This window comes from Malurus melanocephalus, unplaced genomic scaffold, assembly GCF_030028575.1.
Source record: "Malurus melanocephalus ecotype Western Australia unplaced genomic scaffold, MMel_1.1 scaffold_710, whole genome shotgun sequence".
NCBI lineage: Eukaryota > Metazoa > Chordata > Aves > Passeriformes > Maluridae > Malurus > Malurus melanocephalus.
In genome coordinates, this window is record NW_026623942.1 from 171,810 (window position 1) to 186,823 (window position 15,014).

General features: G+C 46.6%; 1 protein-coding gene across 4 annotated transcripts in view; it reads left to right on the top strand.

The window, feature by feature from the left end:
- Positions 1-340: 340 nt before the first annotated feature.
- The window catches only part of ZC3H18 (zinc finger CCCH-type containing 18), a 42,999-nt gene continuing 28,325 nt past the window's right edge, over positions 341-15,014 (top strand). For 2 of the 4 annotated variants that reach the window (XM_057384461.1, XM_057384462.1), the window contains exons 1-7: positions 341-418; positions 6,040-6,635; positions 9,333-9,417; positions 11,151-11,299; positions 11,732-11,824; positions 12,294-12,451; positions 13,897-13,929. In XM_057384461.1, the coding sequence (XP_057240444.1) occupies positions 6,054-6,635; positions 9,333-9,417; positions 11,151-11,299; positions 11,732-11,824; positions 12,294-12,451; positions 13,897-13,929 (1,100 nt within the window). In that variant the 5' untranslated portion in view covers positions 341-418; positions 6,040-6,053. The remainder of the gene's footprint in view (positions 419-6,039; positions 6,636-9,332; positions 9,418-11,150; positions 11,300-11,731; positions 11,825-12,293; positions 12,452-13,896; positions 13,930-15,014) is intronic. The other 2 variants (XM_057384459.1, XM_057384460.1) reach the window with 1 other exon arrangement.

Genomic DNA, 15,014 nt, shown 5'->3' on the forward strand with positions numbered 1-15,014 from the left:
GGGCGGGGGCGGCCCCGAACCGGGGGGAGAGGGGGGACCCTCGGGGGAACGGCCCGGGATGGGGGCGATCAGGGGAGGGGAGCACCCGGCGCTCCTTTCAAAGGGAGTTTGGGGGAGGCGCGAGGAGCCTGGAGGGCAACTGGGGACGGGAGAGTGGGGAAATCAATGAATTACCCCCGTTTCTTTGGGATAATGAATGGGAAGGGGCGCGCACGGCTTTGGGGGAGCCGTAGTTTCAGGTGGGTGTTGGGGGAGAGCTGGGGCCCGGCAGGGGGTGTTGGGCGGGCGGGACAGAGCCCGGGGGTGCAGGTGGCTCTGACTGTCCCCCTCGCCAGGCACTGGGAACAGGGACAGCGCCAGCAGCCGCGGCCCGGGGGGCACAGCAGGAGGAGCCCAGCCTGGCAGGAGACCCTCGGAGGTGAGGGGGGCACGGGGGAGCTGCGGGGACCCGGTGGGGACACAAACCACAGCACAGCAGCTGCACGTAGGGCGCAGTTCTGAGGTGGGTTTGGGACCCATCACCTGTGGGGTCAGTTCTGAGTGGTTTGGGGGGTCCATCACCTATAGGGTCACTCCTAAGGTAGGTTTGGGGTCCATCCCCTGTAAGGTCAGTTGTCAGGTGAGTCTCCTCACAGCCAAACAGCACCTTCAGGGTGTGAATTCTTATTTTTCCAATATTTCCTGGATTCAGAGAAGGGGTCCCAGTTTATCAGGACATCTCTTTGCCAAACTGCTGATCCAGTGTTTGAGTAAAACTGGTCTTTTGAGTGGGATTATCCCCAAATCCTGCAGGATTCAGGTACAACCCTGCTGKTTTTCTGTTCCTGAGGTGCTGAGAACTCAAACTGAGCATTTGCTGGGGGAGAGCTGCAGGAAGGAGCAATAGGGAGGATCAGCTGTGCCAGGAAAACAAACTTCAGCCGTTTTCCCCTTCAATTTTCCAACACAAAGCCATGGGGAACATTCCTCATTGAAGTTTTCAAACGCAGCTCCTGGAAATGCCTCTCACCAACAAACTGATCCCACAAGGCAGCTGAGTTTGGGGTGTTAAAGGGTTTCCTGAGAGCTGCAGAATTTCCTGCGCATCCTCCACCTTGGAGCTCTGTAAGGATGGCAGAGAAAAGATAATTTTGGTTAATTAATCCTGTTAATGACCAGAAGTGCAATCAAGGCAGGGCTGGGTGCTCTCCTTGTGTTCTGCACACAACTTCATCCTTTCAGTGTTCTGTGTTTCCCCTTTCCTGGATCCTGAGGTGTTTTATTTCCTTCTCTGCTGTCGCTGCTCTTCCATATTTTTCCCTTAGTTGGTTCCTGCCCTTCATTTCTGCTTTGCCTCTGTTTTTGCAGTTCTTTGTTCCCTAAATCTTTTTGTGCTGCCTTTCTCTCCTCACCTGTCCTGTCAGCACTATTCCCATTCACTCTCCTCAGCTCCCTCATTGTTTCTGCCTGCACTTAGACCCTGCTCCCRAACTTTTCTGCTCTGCTTTAACCCCTGCATTTCGTGGATCTGATTCAGAGGAATATTTTCATGTTGCTTGGAGCTGTTTGGCTTTTAGGAAATGGGATTTTATCCTTTTAGCCCAAAGATTTCAGGCTGAATGAAAGAGTTTCCTCTCTTCTTTCCTTCCATCTGTGCTGTGCTGTGAGTGAGACAGAAATTTGAATGCACTTGGTTCTTCATATCTGTRAAAATTTTTAGGATTTTAAGGCTAAAAGTGATGGCTCTGGGTTTTTATAGGCACTTAGTACCTGGCTGGAATTTCTTCCTTCTCAACTTTGTACTTTTGGTGCTGTTTAATTAACAAAACAGAGGAAGTTGGGCCTGATTTTGCAAAAAGTGCTACTGGGTAAGAATTCCAGCTCTGATTGCTCTGGCCTTGGACAAATCAAGGGATAAAAGTGTGAGGTTCAGAAAATTATTTAAAATGTACCCTGGYAAGATGGAAGTGGAGTTTTAAAAAGCAACTTAAGTAGCCAAGGGCTTTTCTCTCTTTGCCTTTAGTCTTGTGTCAAGGCTGCTTAATCTCAGTTAACTTTAGTCAAAAAATTAAGTCAAAAAATTGAGTCAAAAAATCTTGGATATCCTTAAGCTTTGATAAAAATGTGTTATAAAGGAGCTGAAGCAGATTAATTTGAATGTCTGTAGCATGTCCACAATTTTCTCCTCACTTTTTATGGGGGAAAATGTATAATTTTAAATGTTTCCAGGAAGGCCTTAGTGGGAGCTAATTTTCCCCTTCCTGGTGCATCCAGTGCAGGTGAGGATGGCCAGGTAGAAGGAGCATCTCTGTCCCACCTTGTGCAAGCTGTGGAACACTGATAAATTAAGGAGCAGTTCATGCTTCATYCCTTAATTTGAAATATTCCAGAGGAGCAGTTGATGCTTCATTCCCTAATTTGAAATATTCTAGGCTGTGAAACTTCCGAGCTCCCTCCTGTCCTCGATGTGCCGTGTAACCAAAAGCTCCTCTTTCCCGGCTCAAAAACATGATTAAATGTGGATTTCAGAGTTTTCCCCACTTTCTGTTGCAGTGGGATGTCCCATCCTGCTGGTTCAGGGTCACAGGGCAGAATCCAGAGGGAACAGCTGGAGGGGCAGCCTTGCCCCACCCATGGGACACCATCTGCTCCCCCCAGGGAGGGTGGCTGGGAATTTCACTGCCAGATCCTCAATTCCTTCTCTAAAAACATCTGACCTGCTTTAAAAAGGCTTTTTCAGCTCACTGAGGCGTGCCCAAGTCATTCCAGAGCCAAATTTTGCTTGAAAATGCACCTTGTTTATTGAATTTACTCCAAAAGCTCCCCGTGGAAARGCTGTCCCAGCTCGGTTATCCTGGAATTGGGAAAGGTTTGTGAGCCTGGATGGAATTCCCAGTGCCCTGTGCTGCTCCAGGCTGCCTCAGACATTCAGGAAAGGAATACTTGACACACTTTGAGCAAATGGAGCCAGTTTTGGAACAGAAATAGTTGTGCAGCTGGGACCAAAGGCAGCTTTGCCTGAATTTTTAAGATTTTTAAAGATAAAAGGCTGCTCAGTGAGAAGCATTAATACATCCTTGCTTCTTGCCTGAGCTGCAAGTTAAACAGTCTTATCTGGGGGTTAGGAGTTAATTTTTTTCTTTTGTAGCTGATTTTGAATCAGGAAGAAACTAGCTTAGTTTTAAGGCACAAAAAAAAAGCCAAGTTTGTGATGAGGGAGGGATAAAACTTGGTTTCTGCTTGATATAAATTACATCCATGCAGTTATTTTTCTCAGATTTTTGTGGTATTTGTCTTTTTACCTAAATTAAGAAGAACAGAAAGCAATTTTTTWAAAAACCCAAATGTACAAAACTCCCAAACAACCCCTGAAAAACACCTCAAAAAAATAACCCACAAAACTTTCASGATTTCAAAGGTTTGGGATAAATTGTGATTTGCAGATTGAAAACCACCTCATGCAAACCCCTTGCAGGATTCCAGAAATTTGGAATAAACTGATTATTCTAAGACAGCACTTAAAACTGGAATTAAGCTGGTCCTGTTCCATCACTAGGCAGTTTTCCTTTTAATTTCTACGTCCCATTTTTTTTCCCTGCTGTTGGTTTTACCTTTGGACATCTTGGCTTTGTTTTGGGGCATTTCCATGCCAGGTTAGGGTTGATGCCAAAATGTGCTTTGTTGGTTTTGGGGAATCTTAAAGYGACAGCCTTTGGAGATTGGCTGGGCTGGGGCTGTCCCCAGAATGATTTGGGATTGGAAGTGATGGAGGAATTAAATGCAGGGAGCCTGTGGTCAAAGTGAAAYTTGCTGTTCCCTGAATCCAAGGAAATACACCCCAAAAAACCCAATCTGCCTGGATTTTGTGAATACTTCTCACTTGGGCCATCATTTATTGTGTTTCTTATCATTTCTGCTGATGGGAATTAATAGGAAATTATTACAACTGCTGGATGCTCTGGATTTTTATAAGAGCTTTAATAGCTGCTGTGGAGGTCAATGTTTTATATTCCTCACCATCAGAACATATTTGTTTCCTCCCATCCCTCTAAAGGTCTCCATGTCAAACACAAAAAGCCATTTGCTTCACTTAAAACCATTTTTTTTGTGCTGCTTATTTGCAAGAAATCAGAAAACAAATTTCCTGAGTCCACGTGCCCCTGGCAGCTTTTATATTTCTGGTGGCCTCTGCAGCCTGACCTTTGTGTTCACACAAAGTCACTTCTCAGGCACTTGGGCAATTAAAATCTCTGCTCTGAACTGGCTCTTAAAGCCAATAACAATTTGGGCAGGAATTTATGAGCTCAGCATCAGGCTTGATGTGCTCAATAAGGAGATAATTTGCTTCAGATCCATCCTGGGGAACTGCTSGGAGTCGTTGTCACCAGGAGGCAACTTCAGCTTTTTAGTTTGGGTTTGACCTTGTCAGGGAAATCAGAACTTTGCTGGTGAGCAAGAACCAACTTCAGACATGCAGAGGAGCAAAAGGACTTGGGAGGAAGCTCAAAATGTAAATTTTCTGCAGCTCTGGGCACTGCTGATGTTGAGATCATCTCGGATTTATCCATTAGCTGATATCAGCAGGGCTCTGAGGGCTTGAGGAGACTATAGTTAGTCCTGAAATGCAGCTTAAGGTGCTTCTGGAAGTGGCTTGAATTTATTTCCTGGTTTTAAAACCTCTGCAGACAGGATTTTCTGGAGTGGGACTTTAAACTTGAGAGTTTGCAGCAAATTCTGTTCATTACCAAAAGATTTTGGGGGTTCAGGTGCTGGGGAGACTCAGTTTGCTTTGCTTGGAGCTGGGTTTGGTGTGGCTGCTGTGGCTCTTGATGGGAAATCCCTTTCTCTGTGCAAAACCAGTCAGAGAAACAGGGAGAAGTGTCAGGAAAAGGTGAAGTAGCAGCCTGATAAAAGATTAATAAACTCTGATTTCATGATGGATTGCTGGGTGTGTTTAAAGGAGCAGCCAGAGTCTGACATTTGTAGCATTTCTGCTCCAAGGGTCTTAAAAATAACAGGTAAAACTCTGAGCTTTGTGGCAGCACAAAGTGAAATTGCAGGGATGTCGTAGCTGGGAGCAGCTGGAGTAAAACAGAAGACATTAAAATGAAAATGATTTGTAACTGCATGGCTTTYCTTTAGGGTTTTTAAAGCCCAAGAGCTTTTGTGAACCGGTCACCTGCCTAGGAAAGCACAGCTCAGCCAGTTCCAGATCAGGCAGTTCTATAATTTATGGGGTTTTTGTTTCTGGAGTAAAATAAATCAATGTATGGGTTGGCTTTTTCCCTCTCCTTTGCACATTGCCTTTTTCTGTCGTATTTATTGGACTTATTTTCAGCAGACACGGGGTTTTTAATTTCTCCCAAGCAGAAATCTTCCAGCCAGTGTCTCCATGCAGACCGTTAGGAAGTGGATGTGCTGTCTTGAAGGGGTTTGGAGTCTTTACTGAGGGTTCTGCCTCACTCAGGTGAGAAGCTGTGGCTTCTCCATTCCTGGAAGTGGTGAAAACCAGGCTGAACAAGGCTTGGAGGACTCTGGGATGGTGGAAGGTGTCCCTGGTGGAACAGTTTGTGATCCCTTCCAACCCAAACCATTCTGGGATTCTGTGAAATTCCAGCCTCAAGGTCCATCATGGTATGTGTAGAGTAGCACATGCTATTCTGGGATAATACTGAGAGTTTCTTTGTGGAGTTTAAACTCTCAATTTTACTATTGGAGGATCTGTTAGAAACCATGTTCCTGAATCCATGGAATCCCAGAATGGTTTGGGTTGGAGGGGACCTGAAACCTCCTCTCATTCCAAACCCTGCCATGAGCAGGGATGGCACTCATTAGATTGGGTTCTAGAATGGAATCCCAGAATGGTTTGGGTTGGAGGGGAAAAAGYTCCTCTCATTCCAAACCCTGCCATGAGCAGGGATGGCACTCWTTAGATTGGGTTCCTCAGTGCCCCTCCAGCCTGGCTCCTCAGGAATTCAACCAGCCTTTCCTTAGGAGGCAGAACAGGTTCTTCAGGGTGAACCTTCCCTGATTTTTCAGTTTGCTGTCCTCTCCCTGCAGACTCTCGGGTACTGATGGACGTTACCGACAGCCCGGAGCGAAACCCCTGCTCTCCTGAGGAAGAGGACCAGCAGCTTTCTGATGAGGAAGTCCTGAAAGAGAGCGGCTCAGACCGGGAATTGGATGGGGAGGGTGGCCAGGGGAGCCTGCTGGGYGAGGAGGAGGATGCAGGCAGAGCTCTGAGCCGTGGGGAAGAGGAAAACCACTCTGATGAGGAGGATCGGCTGAGCGAGGCCAAATCGCAGGAATCCGACACCAACGAGCAGAGCGTGGAGCTGAAGAGCCCCCGGCCCCACAAGGGAGAGGAGGAAGATAGGACAAATGACCTGGAAGTGTCCTCTGTCACCAGGGAGCTGGATGARCACGAGCTGGACTATGATGAGGAGGTTCCCGAGGAACCCAGTGCTGCTGCTGCRGAGGAGGATGGGGAGAAAGCTGCTGGGGAGGATGATGAGGAAGAGGAGAAAGGAGATGATGCCCCTGAAGATGAGAAAAAATCCAGCAGCAAAAGTGATGATGAAAAGGATGGGCAGGATTCCCTCAAGGAGAAGAARAAAGAAGAAGATGATGGAGAAATTGATGATGGAGAAATCGATGTAAGTAGGAGGGGGCAGAGCGCTGAGGGGGTTCAGAGCTGGTTACCTCTCCCATTGCAATTCYTTCCCCCTCCTGATGGGAATATCTATGTCCCCAGTGTGCCAGGAACACCCTTTTCCCTGGAGGTAATGCCACAGCATGGARGATCTCAGGGTTTGGGGCCCCTGGTGCTGAACCCAAACTTTGTGCCGGAGCCATCCCAAATGAGCTTTGTTCCCTCTCAGTGTGGGAATGCTCCAGTGCTTTAAGAAACTTCTCTGCCTCAGCTCCTGGAGGATTTGGGAATGATGCTGACAGCAAATCCCATGGATTAGGTGTCCAGGAGCTGTTCAGATCGAGGGATGGAGGGTGGCTGTGGTGCTCACACCATCAGGTGTAGGGAAAACCCTGACCCTGGGCTGTCTGTGGGGCTCCAGCAGTGTCTGGATGTGTGGAAGAGGAATGGAAAGTGCTGGGATTTCTGGAARATACCCAAGGCAAGGTTTGGGGATGGGATCAGGGATGTGCAGGGTTTCAGAGCCCTCAACAAACACAGCTATTCAGAAAAAGCAAAAGTGGGGTTTAATTGCAGTGGGGATTAGGGGAAATGTCAGCTTTATCCATGTTTGTGTTCAGGAGGGAGCTCTGCAGAGCAGCAGCTGTTTCATGCAGCTTAACAGCAGTTTCCCTGTTTTTTCATGCAGAAAACACAGCAACATAATTCCAAAATAATTCCTYCTGTGGGCTGCAGGTCTGGAATTGACTCCCAATAGTGGAATTGTGAAGCACTGCAAAGGGAAATTGCTGGTTCAGAGCACCTGAGCTGGTTCCCCATTCCAAAATTCCACCTGCACAGCTGGGCTGGGTTGTGGGAATATCCAGGGAACAGGGAAGGAAGCACTGGGGTGTGGATAAGGTCACTGGTGGGGCTCCTCAGCTCAGGAGGGGAGATGTTGTGTCCTTCCAGGCCCCATTCCTGTGGATCTGACCTGGCCACAGAACCTTGGGAAGCTCCTGGATCCTCAGTGGAGACAGATCTCCTCCCTTTTTTATTAAAAAATCATATTTTCTATTTTTTTTTTACTCTTCACAGCTCTTTGACAAATTTAATTGCTTTAAAAATGTCGTAATTTGTGTYCCTCTTGCTCATCCTGGCAGGTGATTTTGTTCAACACGTGTTTTCCAAAGGTTTTTGTGTATTTCTGATTCATTTAGAAGGAATTCCAGCATGTTATGGGGTGAAAAAATATTCCTGGAGTCYTGACTCCATGCCTGCTCCTTGATTAAAATATGAATGCTCTCCTTTGGAGCCTGAGGCATTCTTGGGAGCTCTCCTTACAAAGCACGAGATGAATCTGTACCCTGGTTTTCATACATTAACTCATAACCACATTCCCAGCTGCCTGATTCCAAGGAGACCTCACAGAAATAAATACTTCCCCTTTTGTTCCAGACTTCACACAGTTCTTTTGAAAGCAGCAGAGTGGAGCTGGTTCTTCCATTCAGGCAGCACTGAAAGCCAGCCCCAGCTTTGGGGAAAACTTCAGTCTGCTGCATTTTCTGCTGCTTTTAGGCTTCTGGAATGGAGGGAGGGGAATATTAATGCAAATTTTAATTGGAATAGAAGTGTAGGCTTTAAAATCCATTCTGTCTGGCTCAGCAATGCAGCAGGAGAGGCTCTTCACCCACTCTCTGTTGCTGCTTTGTTTGTCCACAGCCAAGTGATGGCTTTTTCCTTCTTTCCAGCTGCGAAATGGATCAAAGGAGAGGATTTTCCTCATCTTTTCCACACAGAAAGCTGCTGTTGTCAGGCWGAGGGGGAAGGCCCATCCAGATGCTCCCTCTTTCACACGTTTYACATGCTGGAAAGAGGGAAATGGAGGCAGAGAAAGGGAAAACTGGGATGTCTTTTAGGATAAAATCCTGATTTCCTGGCCAGATACCTGTGACAACTCTCTGGGCATTTGCACCTTTGCCTTCTGCATCCCCAGCTCTTTTCAGCTCCTTTTGGCTTTCTAGGTGCAGCCTAACAAAGCCAGGCAAGAACTTCTTATCCTGGAGAACAAAAGCAAATGCTGGTACTTGAAAATTCCATTAAACTTCCTTCTGGAAGTGTTTCATGGCTGTTGTTTCATACTTGTTCTTAATCTTGGAGGAACCTCCAGCTCCCAGAATTTATTGCTGGTGCTGGAATCCCTGGGGAGGATACAGAGTTTTGTGTGAGTTGGTTCCCAGCTTTTGTGTGGAGTTGAGGAGTGGAGGGGAAGGTGTTGCTGGAGAATATTGGAAGAAATGTGTTGGACTCACCCTAAAAAGTTCATGTGTGAGATTGTCCCTGGAGAGGGACTTTGGACAAGGGCATGGAGTGATGGAAATGGCTTGAAACTGCCAGGATTAGGGGGGATATAGGGAAAAAATTCCTCCTTGTGAGGGTGGGGAGCCCTGGCACAGGATCCCTGGAAATGTCCAAGGCAGGTTGGAACATTCTGGAATGGTGAAAAGTGCTTTTACAGCCACCTTTGAACCACTGCTGTATCTCCTGTCTGTAGCAGCACCTTGGGAAGGTGCTCTGGGCTGTTTTTGTAACCTGATCCTGTTTTTCTCCTGTGGTTTTGCCCCAGGGTGGTTGTCAGTGAGTGATGTTTGAGCAGATTGGGAAATGGCAGGCCCTGCGGGGAGTGCCCCACATGAAATGTCAGCTTTGTTGTCTGTTCCAGGATGATGACTTGGAAGAAGGGGAAGTTAAAGACCCCAATGACAGGAAAGTGAGGCCACGGCCCACCTGCAGATTCTTCATGAAAGGTAACCACCCTGTGGGGTGTGGGATGGACCAGAGGTGCTGAAATTGCTCTTGTTTGGGGCTTTTTTCCCCATTAAGCTGCTTTGACATGTTAAACCCCAGGTGACCTCAGCATCACCTTCCTATTCCTTCAAGGAGCCACTACACAAAAAGGGCTTTAACCTGYTCAGGGTGAATCTGGAGGAAACAAATAAAGGAAAACTTGCTGAGGTTTTTGGAATGAAAAGAGGTTGTGGCTGAGCCATCCCTGGAAGTGTCCAAGGCCAGGTTGGACAGGGAGCAGCCTGGGGTAGTGGAAGTGTCCCTGTCCATGGCAGAGCTGGAATGAGATGGGCTCTGAGATCCCTTCCAACCCCAACCATTCCTTGATTTTCTTCTTTTTTCTATCTCTTCTCAATAACATATTTCTTAAACTTCATGCACAGCGACTCAGACTATCCTGCCTTTTTTATGTTTAGTTTTGATACAACTTTCCTTCTTTAAACTGATCATAGCCCTTATCCACTTCCCGCAGCTTCACCTCACTCAACATTTGTTCATTTATTTGCTTTTATTTACAATCTCCCTCGAAACAATTGCTGAAAATCCGAGCTGAGCAGGAGGGTGGGGAGCAGGGTGGAGCCTCAGTTCCTGCGTCAGTGCAGTGTGGGGCTTTCCAAAGCCTTCACAGATGCCACACGTGGCTTCCTGGATGTGCTCCTGTGTCAGAGCTGGAGCCATGGCACGGAGGGGCTGCTGCCAGGGGGGAGCAGGGAGGTCCCTGGGCAGGGAGGGCTGGTTGTTCCTGAGCCTTGGGCAGCTGGGAATGTGTGCCAGGGGCAGAGTTCAGGCTGCAGGATCTGCCCCAGCTGTGCTGGGATTCTGGAATGGTGTTCCTGCTGGCACTGGGGAGGATAGGTCTGCTCACCTGGGACCAGGATGATATTTGGGATGTCTTTGTGTGCCTGAGGAGCTCTCCCATGGGAGTGGCTTCCAGAGTTTGCTGTGTGGCCACTTGGCCATGGGTAGCAGAGCCCCTGCAGTGTCACAGAAGGTGATCTCAGCCCCTACACTGGTGCTCAGGCATTGCAATAGGGCAGGGATGGGTGGGATATTGGGATGAAATCCTTCCCTGGGAGGGTGGGGAGGCCTTGCCCCTGGATCCCTGCAAGTGTCAGAGGTTGGACAGGGCTTGGAGCAGCCTGGGACAGCAGAAGGCTGGAACTTGGTGCTCTTTAAGGCCCTTCCAACCCAAACCATTCCATGGTTGTATTCCCTGCCTCAGCACTGTGTATTTGGGATGCACTCTGGTGCCTTCTTTGCTCTCAGGTTTTCTGTCAGAGGTGAAGGTCCTCATTGGAAATGTTCATCGTTAACACAAGGAGCTCATAGGCTTATTCCTGCATTTAATTACCAGTGCACATCCATCTCTCCCCTTCTCCCACCTGAATTAGGTTCCTGTGCATTCCTCCATCTGTGTCTGGAGCTGTTTGTCCCCTCTGACAGGCAGAGGGTGACGAGTAACTTTCCATGTGTGTGCAAACAGGTAAATCCCAACAAAGCTGAAAAGGAGAAAACTCAAAACATCTCAAAACGTTATTCCTGGATGGATTTTAAATGCTTTGGGGGGTTCTCAATGTTTTGTTTMAAACATTGAGAAATGTTTTAAATGTTTTGGGGGGTTTAAATGTTTTGTGGGGCTGAAGTGATGCTTGCTGCTGGCAAACAGGGATCTAACAGCTGTGTGTTCCCACAGGACACTGCACCTGGGGCATGAACTGTCGCTTTATCCACCCTGGAGTCAATGACAAAGGAAATTAYTCCTTGATCTCCAAGCCTGAGCCCTTCTCCCCCAACGGTGCCCCTCCCATYGGCCCTCACCCGCTGATGCCAGCCAACCCCTGGGTATGGAACCTTTTCTGTGCATTTATGRCTTCTACACCCTCCTCCCCATTCCTGGAAGTCTTCAGAATTCCCATTCCATGGACAGGGCTTGGAGAACCTGGTCTGCTGAAAAGTGTCCCTTCCACAAGAACAAGATGAGTTTCAACCATTTTTTCCAACCCAAACCACTTCATCATTCTCTGATTTTTCACCTCTTTATTTTTATTTTTTTCCTTTTGAGCTAATACTTCAGCAAAATTAAATCCACAATTGGATGTGTGATTTTTAGATGGTGATCTTGGAGTTGCCAGTAGAGGGGGGTAATTTTCCACAGTTTTCATTTGTCCTGCTGAGGCAGCTCTGGAGATTCTCTGAGGTAACTTTACAAAGCTTGACTTTGCTGTTTAAAACTAACTCAAGTGTCTTCTCCTTCTCTTCTCACCTTTCCAACAGGGAGGGCCAGTGGTTGATGAAATCTTACCTCCACCTCCACCAGACCCTCCAACAGAAAGTGCCTGGGAGAGGGGACTCCGACACGCTAAGGAGGTAAATCCCTTCCTCAGGGAGCTCCAAAATCTACTGGAAAATCTCATTTTGGATCATGAGTGTCTTGCTCTTGCTCTCTTCCTTTTGTCTTTTAACCTGTTAATTGTGTTTTGTACATCACAGTTGTTAGACAGCAAAGAGGAGCTCACAGCCAGGTTTGGGGGGTTTTATATTAAAAAAACTAGGGGGATTTGTGGACCTTAAATCCAGTCCTCCACCAAGCAAAGCTTTAAGCTGATCCAATTTGCCTTCCTTCAGTAGATGCAATCACTGCAGGGGAGAAACTTCTGTTTCCTGCTGTTCTGAGCTGATGAAATTGGAATTAATCAGGAAAAGGCCAGGATCCTGCACATTCTGAGGGAGGAAGGTGCTTTAGCAGAAGAAGTTCTCCCAAGGGCAGGATTTTCAATATTACAATTTCTCCCTGCCTTAGGAACGTTCTCTCCTCACTCTGTTTTTATTCTGACAGGTATTAAAAAAAGCAACCATGAGGAAAGAGCAAGAGCCTGACTTTGAGGAGAAAAGATTCACTGTGACCATTGGAGAGGACGAGCGRGAATTCGACAAGGAAAACGAATTTTTCCGTGATTGGAATTATCGCATCACCAGAGACGTGCGGGACCCAGCGTAAGAGGCACTCTTGGGTKTGCTGCAGGGATAACGGGGTGGGAATGCAGTGCAGGGAGGCTGGCTGTGGTTAAACTGTTCCTCCAAACTGAGGRAATGCTCACCTCAAAATGTGGGAGCAGCAGCTCCCAGGAATTTAAAATTTAAATCCGCTCGCTCCGGTTCCCATCTCCCTTCCCAGTCTCCTCTAACCCCTCCTGCCTTCCATCTCCTTGGAATTCTGCTCCCTCATGGGCTCTCTCCAGCTGTGCATTGCCTCCCTCACACCAGTGCATTCTTCCAGCTTTTTTTCCCCTTTTTTTCCATATCCCAACTGTGGGAATTTAACAATATCCAAGCTGAGGCTGCAGAGTTGGAGGGGGTTCAGTGGGCAGGAGCTGTGTGGACCCAGTTGGGGATTTCTTGGCACTGGGTGTGACAGACACCCTCACTGGTGTCACTGGTGCCACAAAAACTGGGYACTGGGCAGAGGCAGAGCTGGTACCCAGGCAGAACAAACACCCWCAATTCCAGTGTTCAGGTGATTGGTTTTTTTTAAAGAGGTAAAATTGAAAATGTTGGARGCTTCAGACCCAGCCCTGGGAAATKGTTTAGTTGTTTATTCTCAAGTCAAAAAAAGGAATGGGAATTTTGGGGAAAGAGGCTGGTATTCTGCAGGAATAGAGGTGGATACATCTCTCCTTGCTGGTGCATCCTCTCTTCTTCCTACATGGACAGATTATGGAAATATTTCCACTCCCAGAGAGTTTGCAAGGCTTGGTTSTGTCTATTTTAGAGTGGATGAATTACAAAAAAAACTCTGAAAAGGTGTAAATTTAGCTTTTTTCAATATTCTTTGATTGGCTCTGGAGTGCAATTCCTTTCCTAATTTAAAAAAAAAGAAAAAAAGTCTTCAGTTCTGCAGCCTGAAAGAAAAGAATTTTAAAAAATATTAATATTTTCCTGAGTTTGATTAGCTCTGGATCTTGGCCTTCTATTGCTCTGAAAGTCATCTTGGGGTTTATGCCCAATGTTCTGGGGGCTGTTCATACATTATTTTATGACTGTCCTATAAAATCAGCAGCATTTTGGACCTGTCTGATATAGGAATTGTTAAGTACAGGCCTGATTTTCATACAGTCAAGAAAAAAAAWTAATTGCACTTAGCCAATGTTAAAGAGTCATCCAGAAACTGGAATTCCTGAAAATTCAAGGATAGGTAAGCAGACTTTAAAATATCTTCATTGTGTGTGAAGGGGAAAGTTATGAAGCTGCTGCTRTAAACTCTAGAAAATGTTGTTTTTTCTCCCCCCACACACAATTTAATTGCCCAGTGGGACACCTTGAAACCATCTGAGCCCTGGAAGTGCAGCTGGGATGTGGAAAATGATTACAGCACTGTCTTGTGACATATGGAGTTGTCTCAATAGTTCATGAATCCCTTTTTCTTTTTTGAATGACTATAGGGAGGTGGACATCAAAGAAAACATTAACTATGGGTAAGCAGGTCTTTGATTCCAGTACTGTTGCAATTGTAAGAAAATATTCCTTTTCCTTTTTTTTCCATTGCATTTCCTCCAACTTCTGAGGCCACAGACTGACCAATAACTGGGCAGGTTATTGACTGACTCAAGGGATATATTGGATTATTTTGGGGGTGATAGCAATTATTTTTTAGGGATTTAAGCACTGAATTATCTAAACAGCAGTGTTTCTCTTTGAAATTAAAAAAATCCTCCACCAATATTATAGGAAGGGGAAATTTGGGCTTGGGGCTGTGTGAAAAAGTGGAGTTTCTTTTCAAGCATAGCTTGAGATTTATTTTTGTTTTGCATCTTTGAGCACCTGATGTCACTGAATCCAGGCTGGTTTTGGGTTGGCATCAGGARTTTGTTGCTGAATGAAGCATCCCTAGTCAAGATTCCCTGATTCTCCTTCCCTTGGTTTATTGCTTCAGTCCAAAATAGAAATCTTAAATTATTTAGAAGCACTGGAAGAAATTCAGCTTCCACTTGACTCACAGGGCAGCGCCTACATCTTAGCCTTGCTTAGATTATTTGGCACTTTTAAAATGCAAAAAGTGGCCCTTTCTTCCTTTTTTTTTGGTAAATCAGAATCTCATTATGGATAATCTGGAATTTGAGAGCAGCTGCTTTATAATCTTAGCTCTGCCACTGACTCCTCTGTGGCCCTGGAAGTTTCCTATCCCCTGTACCCACCTCCCCATCTTTACAGTGGATGTGATATTTGCACCCCAGGTGGTTGGATGTTGAGTTGGGGAATGAAAAACATCAAATAATGTTTGCAGAAATCAGGAAATGGAGGAAACAGAATTAAGGAGGGTGGGGTTTCAATCCTTTTSCTCCCCAAAAAGCCTTAGTTTTGCAGTTGTGTTTGTGTCCATGGGTGGGCCAGCCCCTGATTCCACTGGAGAATGGCAGCTGGAGAAGTGGTGCCTCCATTCCATGGAAGTTCCAGGTGCAGAGTGTTGCTGACCTTCCTCCAAAACTCCATTTCTCCCAGTGGAAAGCTCAGCAGCAGCTCCTGTCCCGTGCTGGTGGCTCTGGGATGAACCCATCGCTCC